Source organism: Lissotriton vulgaris, chromosome 7, assembly GCF_964263255.1.
Source record: "Lissotriton vulgaris chromosome 7, aLisVul1.2, whole genome shotgun sequence".
Lineage (NCBI taxonomy): Eukaryota > Metazoa > Chordata > Amphibia > Caudata > Salamandridae > Lissotriton > Lissotriton vulgaris.
Genome location: NC_141695.1, coordinates 326316266 through 326344102, shown reverse-complemented (window position 1 = coordinate 326344102; position 27837 = coordinate 326316266). Strand labels below are relative to the sequence as shown.

The 27837-nt window shown below is 45.4% G+C and overlaps 1 protein-coding gene across 1 annotated transcript in view; it reads right to left on the bottom strand.

The window, feature by feature from the left end:
- LOC147701487 (testicular acid phosphatase homolog) overlaps positions 1–27837 on the bottom strand; it is a 196600-nt gene that overhangs the window by 29032 nt on the left and 139731 nt on the right. Inside the window, exons 7-8 of the mRNA XM_086928661.1 lie at positions 3999–4131; positions 1060–1142 (exon numbers count right to left, since the gene is read on the bottom strand). Of these exons, the coding sequence (XP_086784787.1) occupies positions 1060–1142; positions 3999–4131 (216 nt within the window). The remainder of the gene's footprint in view (positions 1–1059; positions 1143–3998; positions 4132–27837) is intronic.

The window sequence follows — 27837 nt, the reverse complement described above, 5'->3', positions numbered from 1 at the left end:
TGAGGAACTCCGGTTCAAGAGCAGGAAACACAACAAGATCAAAGACAACAGGAAAAAATCTCTTTGAGAGATTCGACTGGATAAGATGACATACACAGTGATTGTGAGTCACTTAGAAGTACAACAAGAACACTCAAAAACCACAAAGACTTATTGAAGAATGTACATTTTTTGTATATGTATTTATTTATTTACTTATTTATTTAGTATGTCTAGTTGTTTTGTTAAAAAAGGGGGAAGATATGTAGTGATATGTAATGTAAATGAGCATGTATAGATGTCACAGACAAGTATCGAACCTTAAGTTTTTTTAAAAAGCAACTGTTTATTCTAAGGAAGCGTCTGGTAGAGGAAGCAGTTTAAGGAGCTGTGTCTGTGTTATAATAAACTTCTCACGATTCTTGCAACTTTATTGTGGTCATTAGAATTAATCGTACTCTTTTGAGTTTGAACACAATTTCCTAATCGCTGGTTAATTTGTAAAGTGCCAGGGACTTCTCCTGTTAGCGCTACCAGAACCAACGACTAACCATGCGGGGGGATGATGTGGCGTGATGACCAGAGCTGCTGTCTTCAGAGCTGGGAAACCAAGTTCAAGGTACGGCATCGACTCAAAATCCTGTGATTCTAGGCAAATCGCTTAATTTCCCCATGCCTGCCATAAATGACTGTGTCCTTAACTGGTGCTCATAAAAAGCGCCAGTGTTGATGATTAAGTGCCGGTGTTGAGCACCGGAAACCGCTGGATCAAATTAAGCACTGTTCCTAATATAATGCATTGCAGCCCACAAAAGAAAGTAGGATAACAGCACAGCTCACTGGTTTACTCTGAATTCACCAGGTACATCTGAAAAGACCCCAGCATTATAAGTACTACCTCGACATCATAATGCACAGTAAAATAGCAGAGGAACGAGTGGAAGACATGAATACATACAACCAGGATCTTTCATGGATCAGGCTCTCATTAGTGTTGAGTGGCATCTGGCCTTCACCCTCAGTTGGAGTGGACCCCAAAACGCCATCTTTGCAAGATTTAAGCGGCAAGAGGATACTTACAGCAGAATACATCATCATCTTGAGTGGGAGTGATCTCCTCATCACCTCTGAGAAGTTCCTGAGCACAGCGTCCACGAGGATTCCTGCATAAATTGTAGGGAAAGGGTAAGGGTCAGGCTGCATTGTATGACGAATCGAGTCCTCAGGATCCACAAGAGCAGGACCGGAGGAAGGTCGTTCGCTCACCTCGCCACCAAGACCTGGAACACCCTGCCCCTCCACCTCGGTCAATCTGCGTCGCTGACCCACTTTAGGAAGGCCCTCAAGGCCTGGCTCTTTGAATGATCCTCCACCCTGTCCTACCAGCAGCCCCCTCCCCCAAGCGCCTGAAGACCCACACTGGCGAGTAGCCACACTAAACACTACCCTGATTGATTGATTTATTGAGTCCCTGTGGCAGCAAGGGGGAGAAAGACTGTGCAAATGCAGTCCTTTACAGCCTGTGCCTGAGAGGCCACTGCAGTTTGAGTCAAAGAGCTGCCCACAGTATGTGTCCATGGCAGAGACCTAACAGTCACTGTCCTGGCCACAAAGTCTTTGCACTGCATGCCCAAGAGGCTCTTGTAGTCTGTGTTGTAGCCTGAGAGCTTCATAGTATGAGTCCAAGAGGCCCTTCCCACCTGTGTCACAGAAGCCAGGACAGTGTGTGTCAGTGAGGTCCTTACACTCTGTGCCAAAGACCTTCCAACAATGTGTCTGAGACACAGAGTCCTCGCAACTGGTGCGCCCTACAGGCGCTTTCTAACTGAGTCCTTATAGTCTGTGTCTGAAGCACAGGGTCCTTTCTGTCTGTATCCCAAGGTTATCACAGTCTGTACAGTGTGTGTCTGAGAGATCCTTACACCCTTTGCCAAAGATTTTCCAACAGTGTGTCTGAGGGACAGGGTCCTTTCGGTCTGTATCCCAAGGTTATCAAAGTCTGTACAGTGTATGTCTGAGAGGTCCTTACACCCTGTGCCAAAGACTTTCCAACAGTGTGTCTGAGACACAGAGTCCTCGCAACTAGTGTGCCCTACAGGCGCTTTCTATCTGTGCCTGAGAAGCACAAAGGTCTGTGGTCCATGTCTGAGGCACAGGGTCCTTTCTGTCTGTATCCCAAGAAGAGAGGCTATCACAGTCTGCACAGTCTGTGTCTTTGAAGCCCTTACACGCGGTAGTGAAGAAGCCCTTGCAGTCAGTGTCAATGGCAGGGAGACCCTTACAGATTGCCTCTCAGACCAAGAAGACTTGGCTGTCTAGTTTTGAGGTTGGAAGGGTGCAACAGTCTGTGTCAAAGAGGCCTTTACAATCTGTCTCCAAAAGGCCCTTTAGTCTGTGTCTAACATTCTGGGTCCCACTGACAGATGCCCATATAGTTGGTCTTTCAGTCAGACAGGTCCTTTGGTTTGTGTCCAAGAGGTCATTTCAGTCTGCACCCAAGAATTTTTTACAGTCTGAAGCCTAAGAGTCTGTGTCATAAACACACACACACAGGCTTTCATATTGCATGTATAAGAGAACCTTTCCATTTGTGTCTGAAAAGCCACTTGGTCTGTGCCTCACAAGTCCTTATAGTCAGTATCAAAGAGGCCTTAGGGGTGTGGCAGAGAGACCCTTAGGGTATGTGTCTGGGGGACAGAGCTCCTGCAGTCTGCATACCAAGCAGAGAGCCCCTCACTGTCTAGGTCTTCAGAAGAGTGCTCTTCCAGTCTCCAGTCTGTGTCCTTGAGCCTTTGTATTCTCTAGCAGAGAAACCCTTAAAGAGCAAAGACCCTTATAGACCGTCTCTGAGGTCCAGAGGCCCTCACAGTTTTTGTGGCTGGGAAGTTGATACATTCTGAGCACGAGGCCCCTTGGAATGAGACTGAGTGGCATATTTACGAGATACTGACGCAGCGCGGCGCTGCAAGCCATTTACAACAATATGACGTATCCCTGTGCTTTCCCTGCGCTGGCACACAATAGCCTGCCTAGCGCCAACACAGGCACCCTTGCACCGTAGTGCAAGGGTGCCTGCATTGCAGGGATGATTGGTTTTGTGCAGGATAGCCAGCTTCCTCCACAAAAACAACCATTGATGACACTTTCCTCCTTCTATATGTGCAGCGAATGCAGCACACATAGAAGGTGGAGAAATAAAGGTATCACTCCTCGTTGTGTCTCTTTTACGCCTCCGCTGGAGCGGCGTTAGAATCTGACACATTCCCAAGTTTACCATACGTTGTAAATCTGGGAATGTGCCAGATTCCATGGGTGTTGCGTGGGAACAACCACAGCAACACCCATGGAATGCCCCTTTCACGCAGAGTAATGCGTGAAACTGGGCCATATTTACAAGGCCATGAAAAGCCATTCCGGGATCGCTTTGCGTGTCCTTGTAAATATGGGCCAGCACACTGCGCCACCGGAGCAGTGATGCTCTGGTGGCGCAAGGGGTTTTTCAATATGCCCCTAAGTGAGAGATGTTCAAGCAGTATGGGTATGTAGTATGGGGAGAACTAAATAATATATGTTAATGAATCAGACATTCGAATACTGTAGGTGCACACACCTGTGCCCTGCCCCAAACACCTCCTTACCTTTGCGTGCTGAGAACCCCTCCTCTAGGATTAATATTGCCTCTTTATTGTTCAGGGTTAGAACCCATGGAGACTCCTTACACCTATTGTTGTGCTTAGGATCCATCTTGCCAGTTCTCTCTTATGTTCGTGTGCAGTGACCCCTTCCGCTCTCCCGTTCATCTCTTTCTGTCCAGAGCAGTGCTCTCAGCCCTTCCTAAAGGGCTGTGCATGAGGACTGATTGTTTGAGTGACTTATCACCCCTGTGTGCTGGGGGGTGGGAGTGGGACAGGGTCACTGCCCAAATCCCTTTTAACATCTCTATGTCTTGATTGTGAGGCCCATCATCCCCCTCTAACCCGCTTTAAATTGAGGGTCGAACCACATATACTGTTCCTCACCTCCGGTCAGACGGGCCTTTTCGTTCAGCTTGTGGAAGCCCACGTGGGACATGACTTCGAAGGTGGAGATCTCCTCCAGAGTGGCCATGACCTGCGGCGTGGCCCACTCAGGTAGGCTCAGGTTATGCGTCTTCTGCAGAGAGTAGAAGAGGAGGAAGACATTAGAAGAGGCCTGAGCGAGTTATGTTTGTGATGTCTGCCAGGCTCAACCTGACCCTTCTAAGACACAGGATAGTCATTCTCTCTATTAGGCACAGTGGTGCTGGAACCATTGTCAAAGGGGAGGTGCCGACTCCGCGCATTAAAATAACAGGCCAAAATCCATATCCTACTGAATAAGGGCCTGATTACGAGTTCAGCCGAACACATGGTGGAGGTGCGGTGGCGGTCAGGAACCACCGCACCAGTGGTCCGACCGCCTTATTACAAGTATGGGGGTTGGACAGTTTTGGGACCGTTGCATCCGCCAGGTAACCGTATTACCTGTTACGGTCGCACAGCGGTCTGGGGCAGCTATATTCTTGGTGTGTTGCTGTGGCACCGCTGAGCACCCTCAGTTCTTGCACAGCATAGACTAAGCAGTCCATGCTGTGTAGGAACTTGCTTTGGCATTCCAGCTGCGATGCCTTTTTCAAAGGCACCACCATGGGAACGCCAAAGGACTGCCCGCCAGACCAGAAGAAAACTCCCAATATGGCGGGCGGGCGGGCGGCGGTCGACTTTGACGGTGCTGGAGCGGGGCACCCTGCCAAAGTCGTAATCAGCCCCTTAGCCAATGTAACAAATAATAAAAACCGTGTAACTGAATTTTATGTGTCTTCCAACTGCAGTTGTTAATAACTTTTTCTTTTGCAGCTTGACTCTCACCCTTATTAATAGATTACATTTAGTGAAAGATGCCATACTGTGTGAAATTATGTAATAACGTTTTTGGGGCACTGTTTGCTTTTCTACATACGCTGCATAAAGTATGATGTACTACACAAAGTTTGATTTCTTTTTAAAAATATGGTAGCATATTAGCTTTGTGGGTACTTGCGCATGCCATACAGTACACGAAAGCCTAAATGTAAAACAGGAATACCACAGTTTAAAATCTGGTCATATAGCATAACATTGCATTACACCCGCCTATTGACTACTAAAATATACGGATTTGTGAGTCTGTGGGCACCTGAAAAAGTAGAAAGCTGAGACACATCAATTGTGTTTGGTTCTGTTACAATCTCACAGTAAGGGACAATCTGTGTCATTTGTGATTCAAATGTTGGTGATATACTTTGAACTTTTACAAACTTTATAAAGCAACTGTTTTTGCAACTTTCATGTATAAAAGACATTTGCTATATTTTGCTTTTAACATCCCCTGAATCCCACAGTGAGACTTATAAGTTATGAAATGCCCACACTTTTGAGACACATTCGAAGAAGGACGAGCAAAGCATTTACAAAAGACAGCTATTCTATGATTCAATTACGCTAACCTTTCTGACGGACCACCGACAGGCCCAAGGCTGCAGGAGTAAATAATCTCAAGGGCCTCATTATTAGCCAAATTCTTATTGAAGATTTAAGATCATCGGGGATGCGGGGTGCTGCAGCACCTCCTGCAGCCCTTCTTCCAGCACCACTCCTTAGGCTCCCGCTAGATAAGTAAACGGGTTCTCAGGTGTGCGCGGATCTAGCATGGCCCACCTCTATTGACCCCTCCCCTTTGACACTCCCAAGATTTCCAAAAACCTCTCTTAGTAGCTTGTGATTGGCCTGGTCACTTTCAGAAGCAAGCAGTACATAAAGGGGTGGTGATGGACGGAGCATATGAACCAATCAAACACTCACACCCAGTCAACAGATCTGGGTTTAATCCATCACCGTTCTTTAGCCCACTCTGCCACCCCAGTTCAGACATGGCCATATGCAAATCAGTCTGACCCTGTGCCTTAATGGAACAGTCCAGCCCGAACTGCCAAGCCATGCCTTCCCTGTACCGGAAACAAGCTTCTGAGGACCGGTTTCTGGCATTTCAGCCGTCTTCAGCCCGGCTTGCTTGAATCCAGTGGCAAAGTGAGCAAGGGACTCACATCTGAGCATACCCTGCCAACTTATGGCGAACAAAGCAGTACAAAAGAGGGTGGTGATGGACGGAGCATCTGAACCAATCAAACACTCACACCCAGTCAACAGATCTGGGTTTAATCCATCACCGTTCTTTAGCCCACTCTGCCACCCCAGTTCAGACATGGCCATATGCAAATCAGTCTGACCCTGTGCCTCTGGAAACAAGCTTCCGAGGACCGGTTTCTGGCATTTCAGCCGTCTTCAGCCCGGCAGGGAAGGTATGGCTTGGCTGTTCGGGCTGGACTCAGTAACAACCGGGCACAGACCACAAATTATCCTTTAGAAAGCTGGTCTTCATTTAAGGACACCATGGTCAGCTGGCACAGACAAAGCAACCATTCCTCGACTACCATGTAAGATGATCCCTTAAACATCAAAGAAAAAAATGCCCAGAGTCCACCCGGTATTCAAGATAGAAGCAACTTAAGATGGAATGGAGTGGATAAACCAACACCTAAGAAATGATTAGAGGCACTTTCATCAGAAAACATTACACATGTATTCCTGCAAGAGACTTGGGACTAAACAAGGCAAGAAAAAAGTACATGATGAACCCAGTACTAACGTATAATTTAATCATCAATGGCCTAAACATGCTTCGTCAAGCTACCTAGGCAAAGTACAGGAACCAACATTTCAGATTGGGCCAATTGACAACATGGTTTGATAAATCAGTGAGCATCAAAGAATAAAGTCCAAGCAATGATATATATCAAGAGGGCAGAGCACCAGACCCTAATCCATCAGATAAAAACAAGAAATATTTACTAGAAAATGGCTAAACTCCAATACAGTAGCAAAAAGCAGAACGTTTCAACAATGCTGGATGATGGGTACAAAGGGCTCATTAGACAGAACCCTAGACTAGATAGTCTAAAATCATCAAAGTGGTGTATAAAGAGCAGTTTGTGGATATGTTCTCTTCAACACAAATTCAAGATGGACCCCACTACATCACAAGTTCCTCATAAGGTAGGCACTGAGGAGAACAAAAACTGAATCAGAGGGAAGAAATATAGACCTTCTTTTCATCAGATCAAGTAAGTCTTCATATATCTACAAACTACAAAAGATCCAGCTTCAAACCATCTTCCAAATAAATTGTTCAAATCCTGCAAAATGGCATTATTGATCCTGTTCCTAAGACAAGAGAAAGAAGATTGAGGGACCAACATCATAAGCCTTGTGGACGTTGAAACCAAATTCTTTACAAAAACGGATCCAAAGAAACACCCAAAACTGTTTGGATGATGAATATTTTCTAACGACATCACAGCAAGGTTTTAGGTCACCTTCTCTCCTGTTACCAAACCATTTCTCATACAACAAAACAAACTTTACAGAGAAAGGTAACTTAACTGGTGATTTTCCAGTCTACTCGTTGACTTTCAACCTTTTAGAATAAAACTGCAGCTAAATCTTGAAAAACAATTCCATCTATCCACAATGAATCTGTTTAACTAGAGAACTGTACTTGGATCCATCATCATAGGGAGGGGTTAACCTCAACAGACTATTTACACTCAGATGGATCAAATGCTGTGCTGTCTTTTGGCAGCCCTGCCCCGTCTCTATTAAAGAGCTAGAAGAAGTACACGTTGTTTCAACCAAGATATGCCAAAAATACTCGAGATACGAATTTCTATCTTCCTATAGGTTGATGGTGTGATTGCTTCCTCGCTTACTGCACGGCTGTATCTCCTAACACGAAGCAGTATATTGCAAAAATAACACGATTGAGATAATGACAAATGAAAATAATAGTCTGTGGCACTCAGAATTCCATGGCAAGGAGCAATACGAATTCCCTCAGCACTTAATTCTTAGAATTCATATGACCATTATATATAATTGCATTGCATTTGGTGCCAAGTCATGGGCCACACTTGCATAGATCTGACCAGTTTAGCAGCTGACTCCATTGGAATAACTCTGGAAAAAAGTAATGGTGCAGGAATACCAGAAAGATGGTGTCACTAACTTCAGCACTTCAGGAAGACTAAGTATACATCTCAGTAGAACTTCAATGTCATTAAGCATCTCTTTGTTTGACAATAGCTACTGTTTGTGGCTTAACATATCAGTTGAATGACCAGTGGTGGGAAGAAAATACATATACTAACGACCCCAACAAATCCAAATGTGATGGACAAGAATGTGTTATATACCACCTCCAAGTGTCCCTGCCTACCTGAAACAAACGAAAACAAATTGGATTAAAACAACTTTCTACGAATCAGTATAACGAATGGCATTTGAATATGTATTTTGTAGCCTACATTGTATAAGAAGTACATCTACAGCCTGATCACATGACTCTACTTGGAGCAAGAGGCTGCATGAATCTTGTGAACAACCCAGGGCTAAAAATGAATTAGGGCATTCAGGATACCTTTGTGATTACACTACAGAAAGCATGTGTGATATACTCTACTTTCCTCCCTACTACAATAAGCCCTGTGAAATGTTTCTAGAAAAAGCAAAAAGCCGGAGATGGCCGTCCTATATCTAGGATCCATTCCCGCCATTACAATTTATAAACAATGTGCCACTTCTCAGCAGGATACTGAAAAAACGGATGGCAAAATCAAGACACCCAAAAATCACAAATATCTATTCAGCACCTACTGCTTACACAGAATGAACATATCACTGTAAAGAAGCTCTTAGATGGCATGCCTTAACCATCAACCAAAGTAAAGGCTTTCCTTAGTAGAGCTAAAATATTTTGCTGGGTTGGTATTTAACACATGAAAAGGGAGTGTGACGCTCTCGCCTTGGCTACTATAGAACTCCTCTATGGAAATAACTAGCTAAGTCATTGTCTGAGCCATTTCTGATCCCTCACTTTTTTTTACCTTTGGTAACAGACCTTTTTGTCTCCTTATTCTGCTAGTACTAAAGACTCTCCTCATACTCTGCTTTTCTACCTTGCCTACTTCATTGAACAGTAGACAACCCTTCTGCCTGGACAACGGGTGATCCTTCTGACTCCTTGGTGAGGCAATGCTTGCTTATCTGATCATGCCCACCCATATGTGTAATCATATTAAAAGTACATCAACTACCCAAAACAGGCAGAAGCCCATAAGCAAATAGTCTCGAAATGGGCAAGCAAAGCAAAAAAAAATTTGAAAGATTTTTTTATGTAAGAGTGAGAGCTACTAAAACTATATAGAAAAGTGCATTTGATTTTGCCAGTTGACATACTAGGTTGACAGCTTCCCCTCGCTTTCACTTCTTCCTTTGATATTACCGGCCACTCTGTGCAGCCAATTGTGAATAAGTATTGTTTTACTATGTATCTGTTTTGTGCTTTTATGGTCATTTGTAATGCACCGAATAAAGCTTCATGACTTGACTTGAATAAGTATGTGCATTGTGCCACTTTCTGTCTAACTATAGGACACCTAGTTAGTTGTGCCCTATTTTTTAGTGAAATAGACACCCTTTTTAATGAGATGGTTAAGAACTGTCTTGCTTTCTCCGCTGAGCAGATTGAATTGATTTTGTCAGGCCCCTCCCTGTTTCCAGACGCATCGTTGATCACTAGTAATACAGCTAGGTAAGAATGGGAAAAGTTTTCCAACACTAAGAAATGACAAGTCCGCATCGCCCTACAATGGATGTTGATGACTGAATATTTATGGGCCAATGCTGTTCCGGCTAGCCTTCTAGTGCAAATTGAACCAAAAATCTTCTAAAAGGACAAACAGTTTTGTCTTGATTGGAGCTACATTGCGGATAAGTGTCCCATGATTGGCTAATTCTTATTATTAATATGGCCAAAAGATTGAGCGAAGAACACCTGAAGAAATAAGTCGAACTACAGGAGTCCATAAAAAGGGATACCATGATCAGTGACACCAAAGAACAACTGGCTAGAATACAAAGAGACCTCTCTGAGTAAAAGTCCTATATGGTCAATCGGAAAATTAAGGCCCCAAGATGTCATTTGAACCATTTTTCACATGACTGGGCTTTCCCGTATGTAGAGGATAAATAATATCAAACTAGTGTTAAACAGGGACAACAATACACTTACCAAAGAGGGGTACACCGTCAGGGTAGGAGGACCGCATACAATTGGTCGTTTGATAATGCTAGCAGTGAAGAGGAGGATACAGGTGAACAACCGTCACCATCAAATAACCCAAGGGTTAGGTTTGGCCCCCAGACTAGACAGAACAAGGATCTTGGCACACTGTCGAGGTCTTTTTAAGGCCAAAATCAAGAGGGAAATTGGGAAGGAGGTCAGAGAACCAGGGCCAGGGGGCGACAGGATCGGTCATGGCAAGTCTACTCCCCAAGGATAACACGGAGAGGGGTGGAGGGGACCTCAATGAACAACATAGTAGTACATTTATCTGACAGTGATTTATCTTTGGCTGAATTACAAGTTCTAAAAAAGGGTTTAGGTTATGTCCCTAACCCCCAACATGATGCATTTCAGTTCAGAACTGAGTTCTTTGAGAAGATGCAGAAGGATACGCCTGCATAAATTCTTTGAGGAAAACATGACGGATCCACCTTCACAGTGTTTGAATAAAATGTTCTGAGGGAAATTACAGCCTTGGAAAAATCACATACTCATTGTGTATTTCAAAATATCAGTAAGACTGACTGGGAAGCTATTAAGTCACTCCAGAACGGCGACAAAATAATAATAAATCCTGCTGACAAAGGAGGTGCAGTAGTGATTCTTCTTGATCTGTTACCAATAAACCTTCCTTTGTACAGGACACTACTGATATCCTTACTATTCTGGAATCACTGGAGTATGACCCCTTGAACTAATTTTTGGTTACAATCGACATTGAATCACTATATAACAGCATTCCCCAAGATGCCACGCTGGTGAATGTAAATGGTTCTATGATACGTCTCCTTCATTTGTTCTTAAATGCATTGAACTAGCTTTGACTAAAAAGATTTTCTGCTCTCGAGACCAAATGTATCTACAGGTGTCTGGTACATTTGCCCCCAGTCTGGCTTGTATCTACGTTTGACAATTTGAGAAGAACCTTCTGCATCACATCTCTAACCCATTTCCATAGCATCTATCTCTCTGGAAGAGATATATAGATGATGTGTTATATATATGCTCAGTCCCCGAGGATCAACTCCAAGGTTTTCTTCATTGGCTAAATGAAGCAGATAGTTGCCTTCACTTCACTTGGACAATTGACAGACATACAGCTATTTACCTTGATTTGGATATAACAGCTAGGGATCGAAAAACTCTATACCACAGTCCATCAGAAACTGACAGACAGGAAGTCGTTGCTTCCCTATCGGTCTTTCATCCAAGGGCATTATGGGATAATCTCTTGGTGGGACAGTTTTTCCGATATCGCTGAAACTGCCCTGACAATGCGACTTTTGTTGAACAAACTAATACACTGGCCAAACGCCTCATGGAAAGAGCTTATCCCCCAAGGGGATAAGCTCAAGAGGGCACAAAAGAGAGCCATGAATACACCCTGGGATGCCTTGTTAGAAAGGAGTACGAGAACCAATAACAAGTGTCTACCAGTGGTTACTACTTTTGATCCTTTGTCCACGAAGATCAGGCAAATCATTAGAAAACATTTGTACCTATTGAATGTTGGACCAGACAAAATGCCCTAGCAAAGATTTGCTTTTAAAAGGGCCAGCAATCGAAGGAACCGGTTGGTCCATACTCGACAAAACAACTTGACTGGGGTACCACCAGGACATGTCCTGTGTAGTAATTGTACAGTGTGTAGTCTGACTCAGGCCTCTAAGAGTATTACTCTTGTGGATGGAAGAACTCACTAGGCAGAATAATTGCCACTGCAGTAGTCCTTAGGTGCTACGCGTGGTTGAGGATGTCTGGCGTTTCGGGGGATGTTAAGTCAACTTTGCTGGACATGCCCTTCAACTTCAATGGCCGTCTCCTTTTTGGCGACAAAGCAGACTCTGCACTGGAGCGCTTTAAGGATTCTTGGGCTAAGTCCAGATCCTTGGGCCTCGCTGCATCTTCCCATCCACCTCAGTCTGCTTCTTGTCCCTTTCGTGGCTATGGAAGGGGCACTTCACCACGTCCGGCCCAGTCTAGCCACCGGTCCACGCAAGCTGCTCAGCCTCTGAGTGGCACCGGACAGGGGACCCAGCGACCTCCCGGGTCTGGAACCCAGCAGGCGGCCCAGTCCACCCTTTCCCCCCCTGCAGCAGCCTCTGATCCCTCCTAGTCCAATCCTTCAGGGCCACCAAGGGCCAGTTGGAGGCAGGATTCGCGTCTGGTGGCTTAATGGACTAATACATCCACTGCAGGGGCCTGTGTTCTACCTCATGGTCACAGGTTCAAATCCCGGCGGGTCCACTCAGCCTTTCATCTATCCGAGGTCGATAAAATGAGTACCATTGAGTTGGGTTACAATAAACATCTGTTATTCAGCGCCTTGAGACCCTTTGGTGATAAGTGCGCTTTACAAATACAAGTGTTATGTTATGTTATGTCTTCCCCTTCCCCACTGGCGATCCATCAGGTCGGACAGGTGGGTTTTGCAAATAGTCCGAAGGGAAGGGAATGTTGGAGGATCATTTGACGATTTTCCGCCAGGAAGTCTCATCTCTCTTGGCCAAGGGAGCTGTGGTTGCTATTCCCACTACTTTCTTGTGCTACTTTCTGGTGCCCAAGAAGGACAAAGGCCTGCGTCCTATTCTAGACCTCAACGCCATCAAAATGCTCACATTGGCACAGGTCCTGTCTGCCCTCGACCCTGGAGACTGGATGGTGGCGTTGGACTTGCAGGACGCCTATTTCCATATTCTCGTCCTGCCAGCTCACAGATGCTACGTACAGTTCACGGTAGGTTACAAGCATTTTCCATTCACTGTGCTCCCCTTCGGCCTTACCAGTGCCCCTCTGGTGTTCACAAAAGTGATGCCAGTGGTCTGAGCTTAACTGCGCAGATCCCCTGATCCCCAGTCTTCCCCTATCTGACTGTGGAGGATGGGTTCACCCCAGGCTATCGTCTCCCACCTCCAGACTACGGCTGACCTCCTGCACTCGCTGGGGTTCACTATAAACATGCCAAAGTCACACCTGGCTCCCTCTCAGACACTCACTTTCATTGGAGCAGTTCTGGACACAGTGCAGTTTCTTGCCTATCCTCCTGGGCAGCGAGTCCGAGATATTCGGGCTATGATACCGTTGTTTCAGCCTCTATCCTGGATTTCAGTGAGAATGACCCTGAGGCTGCTGGGCCTCGTGTCCTCCTGCATCTTGCTAGTGGATCATGCCAGGTAGCATATGCAGGCTCTGCAGTGGGACCTGAAGTTCCAGTGGGCGCAGCATCAGGGGAATATTTCCGACTACATCCAGATCTCGGAGGGAACTGCACACAACTGTGGTGGTGGCTAAAGGACCAGGGTTGAGGCAGATCTCTCTCCCTTCCCCAACCAGAACTAACAGGGGTGTCCAATACAACACTCTTGGGATGGGGTGGCCATCTGGGAGAGGCGGAGATCAGAGGAGTCTGGTCTCCAGCGTAGTCCAGACTCCATATGAACCTATTGGAGCTCTGAGCGATCCGACTGGCACTGAAGGCATTTCTTCTCTCCCTCAAGGGGAAAGTAGTGCAGGTGTTCACAGACAACACCACGCCATGTGGTAAGGCAACAAACAGGGCGGGGATGGGGTCGTGGACCCTATATCAAGAGGCTCTTCACCTTTGTACAGGACTGGAACATCAGGGCATGACCCTGGTGGTTCAACACCTGGAAGGTTCTCTGAACGCCTGGGTGGACGAACTCAGCCATCGGTGCCTGGTAGATCACGAATGGCATCTTCACTCAGAGGTGATGCAAGGTCTCTTTCAGCGGTGGGGAGAGCCTTGGTTAGATCCATTCGCCACCGAAGAGAACGCGGAATGTCATCAGTTTTGTGCGTTGGAGTCTCATGGTTGTTTGTATCCTCTATAGGGTCATCTACCAGATCCCCTGCCCCGTTATATCCGTCCTGAAGAAGACTCGCATGGCCCAGGCATAACCAACCGCAAGGCCGCAAGACGAGTCGAAACGTCGACACCTAACTAAAAATACCTGGACCACTAATGTTATCTCCCCCCTAGTGCAGACATTCATACATCTTATGTCTCATGAATAACATTAAGGACTGTACATTGACTTATTGAAGTGGCCAGGATTTATTGTTCCAGTCTTTCTTTGACTGGTTTTTCTGAATAATACAGAATAATTTTTATATACTCTGTGTGATTTCTTTTTCCTTTTCCTCTCATCACGATCACGCCCTTTGACACTTTCTTTTTCTTTACTGCACGCTCTTGATACGGGGCATTGTATATAAAATGTACATAAAAACTGCAGATTGAATTTTGATTCTGAGAATGGATTAAATGCTATAAAAAGTTTGAGTTTGTTGCTGTTGCCTATTTTTCTGTTTCTCATTAATTGTGTTCAGGTTCGTGAATTTAATACACACCGTGAATTGTTGAAGCTTTGATTTTTCGCTTTCAAAAAAGATTGGTCTCGGACCATTGTTTGTTTATATTAGTAGTTACCCAGGTCCAGTACCTCTAGGGTTACCCCATTATTATAATGGTTACCTTGTGCAGTTCGTCTGCGAGGGTTGTATGTATTGTTTAATTGTGTATTACTGTGTTGATGATGTCGTCTTTTTTATAGTCACTGAAATCATTTTGTACAGGAAGATATTGTTCATAGAATGTCTGAAAAAGAGACTTTATCTTATAGTGAGGACTATATAGATAAACTCTTATTAGAAGAGGGCAGTGGGACCTTTCTTACTGACCCCACTACTACCAATGACTTGACATTAAATGAGAAGATTACCAAATTAGAACGCTTGGAAAAGAAGCTAATACGCACCAGGTTGCATGGGCATACATTAGCCAAATATCTAAGATCAAACGTCATCCCAATCGGACTTCAAGTCCGGAACGAACCGGCCATCTTCCTAGAAAACCCAAAGTTTAAGGAGGGCTTCAGTTTTATATCTAATACGTGCTCAAGACATTGGATGGTCTTGGGCATTGAAACAGCAGTAGCTGAAGTAGAAAGGCTGACCAGGGCGATAGCAATACTTAGAAAGGAAATTATTGATGACAAAGCCTTATTCAATGCTAAGGAAGCACTAGAGAGGTTAGAAAAAACCATCAGGGAGTTTGATATATATACACAGGGAACCAAATTAGAGAAAGTGGCCAAGGACATCAAGGCATACGATAAAAAGGTGACATACCCCTACCTAGAGGAGGGATACTACACACAGGACCATAGAGGTGTTTTCTCGAGCAGGGGCCGTGGAGGATATAGACGCTACAATACCTTTTCGGGCTCATCGGCAAGTAGTGGCTCAGATAGTGATCAAGAACGTCCAAGTACGAGTACAGGGTCAAACTCTTCGGCCCAGAATTTCCAAGATCAACAGCCTTTTTTAGGCGAGGATCAATGGTGGGGACCACGCGGCAGAGGCCACCCCTGGGGACGACCCAGGGGAGCACGGGGTGGAACTTGGAATCGAGGGACAGGCAGGGGCAAGAAACCATTTCAGTCGGATTCCCACGGCGAGATCAGGACGAGACGCCAACACTACAGATGGTAGTCCATAGACCAGAGAATCCGGTTATAAATCTGTCCGATCATGTACTGACACAAGAGGAACAGAATGTGCTCTCAAAAGGGCTCTCTTTTGTCCCTACATCCATGCCCAACGACTTTAATCTAAAAATTGAGCTACAGCAATTTTTCAGGAAGGTGCGTTTAAAACACTACTTCCAGAAAGTCCCCGTTAATCCAATATTTTCAGCTAGTGGATTGAGACCACCCTCCAAATTTAACCCGCCATCACACATGGTTAACAGTAAGATCTTGGCTTATGAACAGGTGGTCACACGAGATGTAGAACAGATCCTGAACACTAGGCAGTATGTGCCATATAACATGAGCAAACAAGAAAAATTGGCCCTCTATGGTCTGAAAGACAATACTAATATTGTAGTGAAGCCCGCCGACAAGGGGGGGGCGATTGTTATTCAAAGTGTTGAGAAATATAGGTCCGAGATTTTGTCCCAACTACATGTTGAGGGTAATTACAAACTCCTCAAAAAAGACCCGACTAAGACAATTTGTCAAATAGTGAGCACCGTGACCAGCCTTGCACTACAGGAAGGAATTATCACCAAGCATGAATTCGACTTCCTTAACAATAAACACCCGCGCATGCCTACCATTTACACACTCCCTAAGGTGCACAAACGCCTGGAAGACCCACCGGGGAGACCCATCATTTCAGGATGTGGCTCCGTCTTGGAGCCACTGTGTAAATATATTGATATATTCTTGAAACCTATAGCAATCTCTACCCCCACCTACCTAAGGGATACCACGGCAACCATACAGCTGGTGGACGGACTCCAATACGATCCGGAGAGTAGCCTGCTTGCAACTATGGACATCACTGCCCTTTACACTAACATCCCGCAACAGGCTGCTTTAGACTGCATAGAAGTGGTTTTAAACCGCAGAACAGCCCCACATAGGGTCCCTACGGAGTTTATCCTTAAACTCCTGAATATAGCTATGACTCAGAATTTCTTTACATTTCAGGGCCAATTTTATGTACAAACGAAGGGCGTGGCTATGGGGGCGAGCTTTGCCCCCAACCTAGCTATCATTTTTATGAATGAATATGAACAGACGTTTGTGCTAAATCAGACAAACCCCTATCGAGACCGAATCCAACTTTGGGCCAGGTACATCGATGATGTCCTTCTTATCTGGAACGGTTGTAAATCATCGTTGACCGATTTCCATGACTGGCTCAACCAACAACTGGCCGATATTCAATTCACCCTAGAATGTGACAAATATATGATTAGCTTTCTGGACATACAAATAAAATCAGAACAAGGACACCTGTATACTACCCTTTATAGGAAGAGCAGTGAACGTAATACACTTCTCAGGTACTCAAGTCACCATCCTCGGAACCTCAGGGACAACCTTCCCTTTGGACAGTTCCTGAGGCTCCGAAGGAATTGTACTAAGAAGGACGATTTCTTCGACGAATCTTCTCTCTTGATTGCTAGACTCAGTGAGAGAGGTTATCCCATCCGCCTACTCAAGAGGGCACGAAAACGAGCTTGGCATAATCATAGGGACCAACTGCTCATGATACAAGAGAAGGACAAGAATGAAGAAAGGCTAGTCTGTGTGACGACGTATAACACAAAAAGCAACCAGATAAAAAAAGCCATCAACCGTCATTGGCATTTGGTACAGGATGAAGTAGGTGGACTCTCGGCCCCCTTACATGCTTTTAGAAAAGGGAAAAGCATTAGAGATCATCTCATCAAATCACTTCTCCCAACACCATCAGCCCCTTCCCAAACCACACTATGGGGTTTACCACCGGTAATTGGGCACAAAAAATGTGGGAATTGTAAAGCCTGCCCCATGTCTGTGGAATGTACCACTTTTACCCACAATCATCAAACACATACACTAAAAGTCCATAGTAACTGTAACACCACAGGGGTGATTTATGCCATCCTTTGCCCCTGTGGTTTTATGTATGTGGGTCAAACCATCCAGAGAGTAAAGTGTAGGATCCTCCAACATGTCAGCCGGATACGGTGCAAAACAATAGGTGCTCCACTTGTACAGCATTTTACTACTTTTTCGCATCCTCCGGAGAGTATCAAATGGTGGGTCGTGGAAAAAGTACAAGCTAATCCACGAGGGGGCGATGTACAGAGCATCTTGAGCAGGAGAGAATGCCGTTGGATACACCTTCTTGACACGGCACACAAAGGGTTGAATGAATTGGAGGAGATCAATAGACAAGTGGGAATCCTCTAACCAAAATTCCCCCTTTTTCAAAGTGTTAAATCAGTTATTACATTCAGATCTTGTATGTTCACTGTGAAGGACAAGTAATATGTCAAGTATGCGTTTTTTGTGGGTATTTGTAAATAGTGTTGTTTGTTAATTGTCATTTTTCCCTTGTAAATATGTCTTTTAATATGTGTATAATGATGACTAATGGGGCCCGATTTCTGTCTCCCCAACTCAAAATGACCGCCATGGTTTCTCATTCTTAACCTGCTTCCCCTATGATCAGTATACCATGAACTTTTTTGAGGAACGTGTCGGGTCTGTCAACACTGTCAATGTTCACTGTGAATGACAAGTAATAGGTCAATTATGCGTTGTTTGTGGGTATTTGTAAATAGTGTTGTTGGTCAATTGTCATTTTTTCCTTGTAAATATGTCTTTTAATATGTGTATAATGATGACTAATGGGGCCCGATCTCTGTCTCCCCAACTCAAAATGGCCGCCATGGTTTCTCATTCTTAAGCTGTTCCCCTATGATCAATATACCACGAACTGGCCTATATGTACCAATACCTTTTTGGTGAACGTCTCAGGTCTGTCAACACGCTTATTACAAATTAATTTGGAATATATACCGCGTTAACGTTTGTAACAACTAATTCTTTACTTGTGCGCATAAGAATCTGTAGCGCTGAAATATTAATAAGGACTTGGTTAGCCCTTTCAAACGTAATGTTCTTTATGATTAAACTCAAAAGTTAAATCGATATAGGCGAAGGGACTGTCCTTCCTCGCCCTCTCCTACCCGGAAGCGTTCGGGCACGGGGAAGTCCGTCTTTGCGCTCTATTCCTCGAACGCGGAATAACAGAGCTGCCACACAAGATGTTGGACCACTCTGCCCTGGGGTTCCACAGTTGACGCGTGTCTACTTGTAAACACGCATTCTATCTTGCCAAGTAAGTAACTATGGGGAAATCTTTAAATAATAACGCGGAGCAATTTAGGGAAGGAGACTCATCCCCGTTTTTTGTTTTTAGTTACCGGTTCAGGCTTCAGAATCGGCGAGTGATTTATCCTTCACATGAAGCGATTGCAGACAGCTTAATTCAGGTAAATGGCCCTCTGTTTCCCTTTTGACCATCAGTCTAACTACAATTGGAAAACTATTGGACTGATACTTACCATTATTTGGTCCTTAACTTTTCAGGTTAATAAAAAATGTGAAGACCTTTTCAAGCTGCACAATTATCAATGGATTTTGATTGAGGAGACATATATTGATATATGGTCTTATGATTAAGATAGGAACCCCATACATACAGAACAGGTAATAATTTTATACTGTCTATCCTGGCATGAATCCCACAAAGTATACATTATTGTAACATACAGGTTCCTCATTGATTTTTTCAGAGGACCTGTATAACATCCCCATTCGATATATAAGGACCAAGTTACCTTGAAGGAATTACGCCTACTCCATCGTGTGAAGGGTAAGCAATTTTTGAACCCTACCCTTAGCTTTAAATTAAATAGGCAACAGCCCCAACCCTCATGGTTGTTTGTATCTTCTATAGGGTCATCTACCAGATCCCCTGCCCCGTTATATCCGTCCTGAAGAAGACTCGCATGGCCCAGGCATAACCAACCGCAAGGCCGCAAGACGAGTCGAAACGTCGACACCTAACTAAAAATACCTGGACCACTAATGTTATCTCCCCCCTAGTGCAGACATTCATACATCTTATGTCTCATGAATAACATTAAGGACTGTACATTGACTTATTGAAGTGGCCAGGATTTATTGTTCCAGTCTTTCTTTGACTGGTTTTTCTGAATAATACAGAATAATTTTTATATACTCTGTGTGATTTCTTTTTCCTTTTCATCTCATCACGATCACGCCCTTTGACACTTTCTTTTTCTTTACTGCACGCTCTTGATACGGGGCATTGTATATAAAATGTACATAAAAACTGCAGATTGAATTTTGATTCTGAGAATGGATTAAATGCTATAAAAAGTTTGAGTTTGTTGCTGTTGCCTATTTTTCTGTTTCTCATTAATTGTGTTCAGGTTCGTGAATTTAATACACACCGTGAATTGTTGAAGCTTTGATTTTTCGCTTTCAAAAAAGATTGGTCTCGGACCATTGTTTGTTTATATTAGTAGTTACCCAGGTCCAGTACCTCTAGGGTTACCCCATTATTATAATGGAGTTTCCAAGGCGGCACTCGCTCAGCGACACTTTTCGTCACAAGTGGAATTGCAGCCTCCTGTATGCCTTTTCTGCCTCTACCACTTCTTCCCCACCTGCTGAAGAAAATCAAGTGTGTCCGGGCCCAAGTCATTCTTGTGGCTCCGGACTGGGCATACAAAGTGTGGTACCCCGAGCTCCTGAGCATGGCCATCGTCCTTTGATCAGAATGCTCCTTCGGGACGATCTTCTGTCGCAGCAGCAGGGGACGGTCCTCCACCCGAGCCTGTGCAGCCTCACCTCCTTGCATGGAGACTGAGCGATGATGGTTTTTTTTTTTTTTTTTATAATTTTATTTTTGCGGCGAAAGTATCAAATAGGGCACATAGCATACAGTCATCAAATCAGTTGACAGGATATGGACAGGTAGGTCAGGTCCATGATGAGTACACAGCCACGTTCAGCCCACATCCCGGAGGCAGGGCGGCGACAAGGTGAACCCATAATCAAGCAGGAGGACGTGCACTCATGCATCAAATATCAGTTTAGACAGTATCAATGACTACGCCATTTTTGATGTCACAATACCAAACTATATAACTATAAACACTAACAACCCCCCCCCCTCCCCCCATGAGTGGCAATTCTAGCGCTGATCCGAACACAGAAGGAGAGATATGCAAGGGCCAAGGAGGCCGCGGTCATAACAGTACACTGCGGTCAACTGGGAGTTACGGCTAAAGTCAAACATATCCAGCATGGAATGGAATGGAAGCATGGCCCAGGAGACAGTTACATCGCTTCCCGATCTCCCTCACCCAACCCCCCCCCCCTAGTCAGACTCTGAGGAAGCGGAGGAAAACAACTCAGCGCTGGTGGCGTCCGAATCGTCCTCCCCCATCCCCTCGATACACATGACTCTCCAGGCGAGCAGGTCTTCCTGGAGCTTCACGTCTCTGCGAGTGTGCTGCATATGCGTCTCCTCCGCCAAGGCCCATTCCCTGGCATCTCGCAACCATAGAGGTATTTCAGGGGCCCTCTGGCCCATCCAGGTAATGGCCACCCGTCTCCTCGCTAGAACCAAAAGCAGTTGAAGCAATTTGTAAGACAGTCCCTTCCTCCTGGGTTTGGGAACTAACGCCAGTAAACAATGAAGCGGGTCAAGTTGCAACCGAATATGTGTAATCCGGTTAATGCGACCCACCACCTCGTGCCAGAAATCATGAACCAAGGGGCATTCCCAGGCCAGATGAAGGAATCCCGCTCTTACTGCACCACATCTAGGGCAATTATGGCTTCTATCTGAGGAAATGCGGTGGAGGGAGACAGGTGTCATATAGGTGCGATGCACAAAGTTAAAATGAATTAGTTTGAAGCGCGCATTGCAGGAAACCTTGCGAGTCAACAATCCAATCCGCTTCCTCTGGGCCGGGTCCAATTCGATCCCCAGGTCCGCCTCCCAAGCCCCCCAAGCTGGCGCCACCGGGGGAGTTGAGTCCCTGCGCATAGCAGAGTATAGTAGGGAGACTAAACGTCTACCCCTACCACAGGATAATATAACGTCCAGGGTACTAGTGAGCTGGGGCGCCTCCGGGAACTGAGACCACGTCGTTCTGGCCACATCTCTAAGGCATCCGTAGTGCAAGTACTGGCCCTCCCTGAGTCCAAAAGAGTCCACCGCTCTCTCAAAGGACACAAAGGAGTCGTCCGGATAAAGATCTGCGAGGGTGTCGCAACCTCCCAGCCGCCACTCCCGGAAGGACATATTCGCCTCCATCTTGAGAATCGGGGCCAGGATCCAAACGGATAGCTCCCTGTGGAACGGCGCGCGCCGCAGAACCCTTTCAACGAAGCGCTGCCATATATTCGCCGTGTGCCTTATGACATAGGGCAGAGCACCAGGGGCGCCCCAGCCTTGCATGAACGCCTCCTGCAAGTCTCTGTCCGAGGCCACACCCGCCAACAATGCCAACTCCCAATTCTCGTTGTCAGCAAACCACCTGGCCGCCGGGAGAAGCTGCGCCGCATAGTAGTATAAGTCGAACCTCGGGGCCTCTAGGCCACCCTCCTCCCAGCACTGTGTCACCGTGCGCAGCGCTACCCTGCTACGACCACCCGCCCACAGGAGGGAGGTGAGCAGTGAGTTCAGCGTGCGGAAGATTCGGGGAGGCAACGGGCATAGGGTGTTTTGTAGCACATAGAGTACCCTGGGGAGCATCACCATCTTGGCAACTGCCAGACGCCCCATGAGGGAGAGCGGGAGCGTATTCCAAAAATCAATGGACTTCCGGAGGCCAGCAAGTATTTTGTCTATATTATGAGTCAAGAGAGCGTCGTCGGAGGCGGCCACCTGAATACCCAGGTACCGGAACGCCATGCGTTCACACCGGAGGCCCAGGTAGCGAGAATCCGCGTCTAAATCGGGAATGGTAGGAGTCAGTGGGAACACCAGGGACTTATTGACATTCATGCGGAGCCCAGAGGCCGCGCCAAAGCGGTCCAAAAGCCGCAGTAAAGCGGGGAGAGCCTCCAGCGGGGAGGTCAGGTAGAATAGTGCATCATCGGCGTAGAGGGAGATGACATTAGTAGTGTCCCCCACCATGATACCCCAGTCATGCAGCTCCCTGCGGGCAGATACGGCCAGGGGCTCGATTGCGAGAGCGAATAGGAGGGGGGACAGGGGGCAACCCTGCCGAGTACCCCTCCCCAGTGGCCACTCCTCAGAGCGGGCCGACCCCAGGCGCACCCTGGCCCGGGGTGCTCCATAGAGCACCCGGATCCAGTCGCGAAAACTCGGACCAAATCCCATCTTCAATAGGACATGCTTCAGATAACCCCAATGCACCGTATCAAAGGCTTTAGCCAGGTCAACGGAGACCAAGACATGGGGAACCTCACGTCCCCGGACCTCATGTAAAATGTGAGTTAGGCGACGCAAATTCATTGCCGTATTACGCCCCGGGACAAAACCACACTGGTCCTGGTGGACGAGTTGGGCGACGTGTGGGGCAAGGCGATTGGCCAGCAGCTTGGTGAGGATTTTAGCGTCTGAATTTATCAGGGTGATAGGGCGGTAGGCCGAGGGGTCTGTCTTATCGCCGCCCGGCTTCAAAATCATGCATACCTCACCCTGGTTCAAGGTAGGTGGGAGGGCGCCCACACGCAAGGCCTCATTATAGACCTGCAGGAGGAGGGGGGCTAGGGTATGCCCGAACTCCTGATAAAACTCCGCAGGGAACCCATCCCCGCCAGGGGTTTTGGCCCGGGGAAGGCTGAGCGATGATGGTTGACAGCTTTTGACCTTCTGCCCGAAGTCTGTAACATCATCTTGTCAGCCAGGCGTCCCTCCACTAAAATGGTATACTCTTGTCAATGGAATAAGTTTGTGGCATTGTGCACAGCAAAGGCTGTGGATCCCCTCGCTGCCCCTATTTCTGAGGTTCTCTTGTTTCTCCTTTCTTTAGCCCAGCAGGGATCTGCTTTAGGCACTCTAATAGGTTATCTTGCAGCTATTTATGCTTCCTTCAGCTACCAGACCAGTCCTGCTTGTTCAAGTCCCCCATTGTAAACAGATTCTTTAAGGGTATTATTCATCTCTTTCCTCCATCTCCTTTCATAATGCCCCAGTGAGACTTGAATCTCATTTTAACTTATCCTATGTGTGCTACATTTGAGCCTCTTCACAACTGTCCTCTCTGGCTTCTCACCATGAAAACTGCTTTTCTTGTTGCCATCACCTCTGCTCGCAGGGTGAGTGAGCATCAAGCTCTATCCTCTAAGCCTCCGTTCTTTTCTGTTCTTCAGGACAAAGTGGTACTTACGACAAGACCCTCGTTCCTTCCTAAAGTGGTACACTATTTCACATAGGACAAACTATCACTTTGCCCACTTTTTTCCCACCTCCACACCCTTCCAAGGAAGAGAAGAGACTCCACCATCTGGGTGCAAAACGTGTGCTGTCCTTCCTTGACCGCACAAAGGATTTCCGGGTGGATGATCAACTCTTCGCTGGCTATGCAGGTGCCAAGAAAGGTTGGGCTGTCCAAAAGCGTACATATAACGATGGGTTGTCCTTTGTATTGAAATCTGTTATACTTTAGTGAAAAAGGAACCTCCAGTGGGGCTGTGTGCTCATTCCACAAGGGCTATGGCAGCAACTACTGCATTGTCACATGGAGTCCCACTTCTTAACATTTACCAGGCGGCAATTTGGGCATCCTTGCAAACATCCACCAGACATTACTGCCTGGACAGCCAAGTATGGAGGGATAGCTATTTTGCCCATTCTGTCCACCAGGATTTTCTGGTGTGAACTTGGTTCTCAACCCTCCACCGGGGTTGGTATTGCTGGGGTATCTATTCTAGGAATCTATAACTAACTGTCTCTTTCAGATGAACAAGCTACTTACCTTCCGTAACGATGTATCTATAAGAGATATAAGTTAGTTTTAAATTCCTTACTGTTCCACCCATGCTCCCCGCTCTGCGAACTGATTTCAAGGGTTAGGAACTCCCTTACGGGGTGCTAGTTTTGGCACACCAGTGGTCAGTTTTTTTTGTATGGCTCTGTGCTTCTGGTGTGGGAAGTCATGTGAGACCTGATGTCAGCACGCAGGGGCGGCTTCTAAGTAGGCACTGCTATGTCATTCCGGCAACAATGAAGCCGACGACGGACGCGGAGTCGACCGACGACCCCCACTGATGCGCAGGGCTACTGCTAAGAAAAATTCTCAGGATCCAGCATGACGCCTGGGGTAATTCAAAGGTAACGTATCTATAACTAACTTATGTCTCTTACAGATACATCATTACCGAAGGTAAGTAACTTGTTCTTTAGTGCTTGTCACCACACAGTTAATAAGTAATCTGCTATTATATTGTCTATAATATGTAGTATATCTTGATGCATGAAATCACAATGTGGCTCCTTTCTTGATGGTTTGACCTCCGTTGGTGCCAGGGTTGTAGGTACCACACTAATAACTTGGAAATGACCAATAGGTATTGAGTTGTGTGGAGCATGGGCTGTGAATTGTTTGCTCACTAACATCAGGTCCTATCCCTCTCGGCCTGTCAAGACCTTCATGCCTCTATGACAGGTCACTGAGCTATCAGTATTAGTGAATACTTTTGGCGACTTTAATCAAATTTGTTCACCATTCTAAGATGGCGCTTGTTTAATGCTAGGTCTGATTTGTTAATACTTTTAGGATGACCTCCAAGATTGCACCGTCCCTGCCCCGGCCAGATATTTGGTGTTGTTAAGCCCTTCCCTCTTCGGATTCTGCCAGGTTGCGCTTTTACGCACCCGAACGCTCAGCAATAGCCATGAGCATTCAGGATGCAAGAATGTCTGAAGAGCAAAAATCTTGATTTTTCATACATGTTGAAAGACGATGTGTTGAGAATCCTCTCTGAAGCTGGAGGGTGTGTCTGTAGAGACCTTCCAGGTCAGGCGTTGCTGGTCTGCGTCTTAACGCGACAACTTTGCAACAAATATCATGTATTCAAGACGTCAGCACCCAGCCTGGCGGTGAGTTTTTATTCTTGAAGACACAAGAATGCTGATTCGACTCTGTGTGAGGTGACCATTAATCTTGATATTGATGCATCGAGGTTTTAACATCAAATGGAATAAAATGGAATACTCTATCACACTTGCATGGGGATCCTCAATGAAGTCAATCTTAGACTGCAATCGACGTGGTGCGTTTTATAGGCGAATTTAGAGACAACCACAACCATAGAGAATACACAGTTTTTGGGAGAGAAAGATGGAATAATTTCCCCTCTTTTTTTTGGCAATGTGCATATACACACTTTCAGATGATAGCCTTTGGTTGCATTGATCTGTGAGGGGTTGTCACCCTGTAGGTCCACATCCGGTGAGTTGCTGGTAGGATTCCACCTGGCAACCACTTGGTAATTATGTCATGTACATCAGAAAATTAAAACGAGCATGGATGGTCGCAAAAAATGAGGTTGTTAACTCCTTTTATTTTTTAAAAATGTTCTTTTTTTTTTAGTCTCTGGCACTATCTTCTCTTCTATATTTTTTATCAACCACTGCAGGTCTGGTGCATTCTCGAGGTGGAGATGTATCCTCGTGCCCTGAGTAAATTGTCGCAAACTTTTAGGGCAATTAAGCATGTCGGCCGTATAGGTTAAAATAGTCTAAACATGCCATCTTTTTAACTGAGTGTCAACACTATTCAAAATTAAAGAATATGTGTGCTAGATGTCTAGAACTCAATGTTAACCTATGGGGAGTTTAGTTTACTTCTTTCACATTATGGGCATAGATGGTAGATAGATGTCTCCTTCAGTTATACTCATCACTCTTCTATTTGGTATTTTGTACATTAGTTTAGAGTTAGGTCACATTATTTTCTGTCAAGAAAGACCTTTATACTATCTACCATTCCTATGTGACTCTTAGAGTATATCCATTCGTATCCCTTCCCTATGTATATAGAGATAACTCTAATCACTAGTTTATGCAGTAGACCCTTGTACCATCTACCGTTCCTATGTGACTCTTAGAGTATATCCAGTCATATCCCTTCCCTATGTATATAGAGATTACTCTAATCACTAGTTTATGCAGTAGACCCTTGTACCATCTACCGTTCCTATGTGACTCTTAGAGTATATCCAGTCATATCCCTTCCCTATGTATATAGAGATTACTCTAATCACTAGTTTATGCAGTAGACCCTTGTACCATCTACCGTTCCTATGTGACTCTTAGAGTATATCCAGTCATATCCCTTCCCTATGTATATAGAGATTACTCTAATCACTAGTTTATGCAGTAGACCCTTGTACCATCTACCATTCCTATGTGACTCTTAGAGTATATCCACGTGTATCTCCTCCTTGTGTGACTTGACATCTTGTTCATTTGCAATTTTTTTCCGTGTATCCTTTTTGTAACGCATGTAATCCGAAGTCCTTATGTTTTTGAACTGGTGCTCATGTAAAGCGCTCTGACACCTTCGGGTAAAGTTCGTGCTATAGAAAATTGCATAAATAAATAACATAAATAAATAAAAAGTGCTGATAGTGACAGAGTGAGCCAACTGGTGAGCACCAACCAGTAGCTCCATGGGTGGTGACTACGTGAGGCACTTTGTGATCCACCTCACATCTTTCACATAAAAAAACTTTTAAAAAATATTTTTACTCTGCTAGCCCATTTTAAGACTATTGGCTTGTGGGGTTTCGACCTGTTTTGGATGGTTGATGAACTGTTAATACAATTAACACATATGGGTGGGCATGACTAGATAAGCAAGCATTGCCTCACCAAGGAGTAAGACATGATACTCATTTGGTAAAAATTGTTCGAAATATTATGTGTTTTTTATAACCAGGTCTTGTTTTTTTTAATTCGTGAGTGGAGGGCGTCCTGGTTATAGTTCTCTTTTATGCTCCTTATTTGATAGATGATCCTTCTGACTGAAGAATGTCTTATCCTCTGACTGAACAATGGATGATCAGGCTGAGTGAATAGAGGATGAGCTTTCTGTCTGAGCCATAAATGCATCAACTGAAAAAAGGTTGCTTTAACTGAACACTGGACGAACAGACTGATTGAACAACAGACAAACCTTCTGACTGAACAGTGGAAGAGCAGTCTGAGTGAGCAACGGGCAAACATTGTGACTGAAGG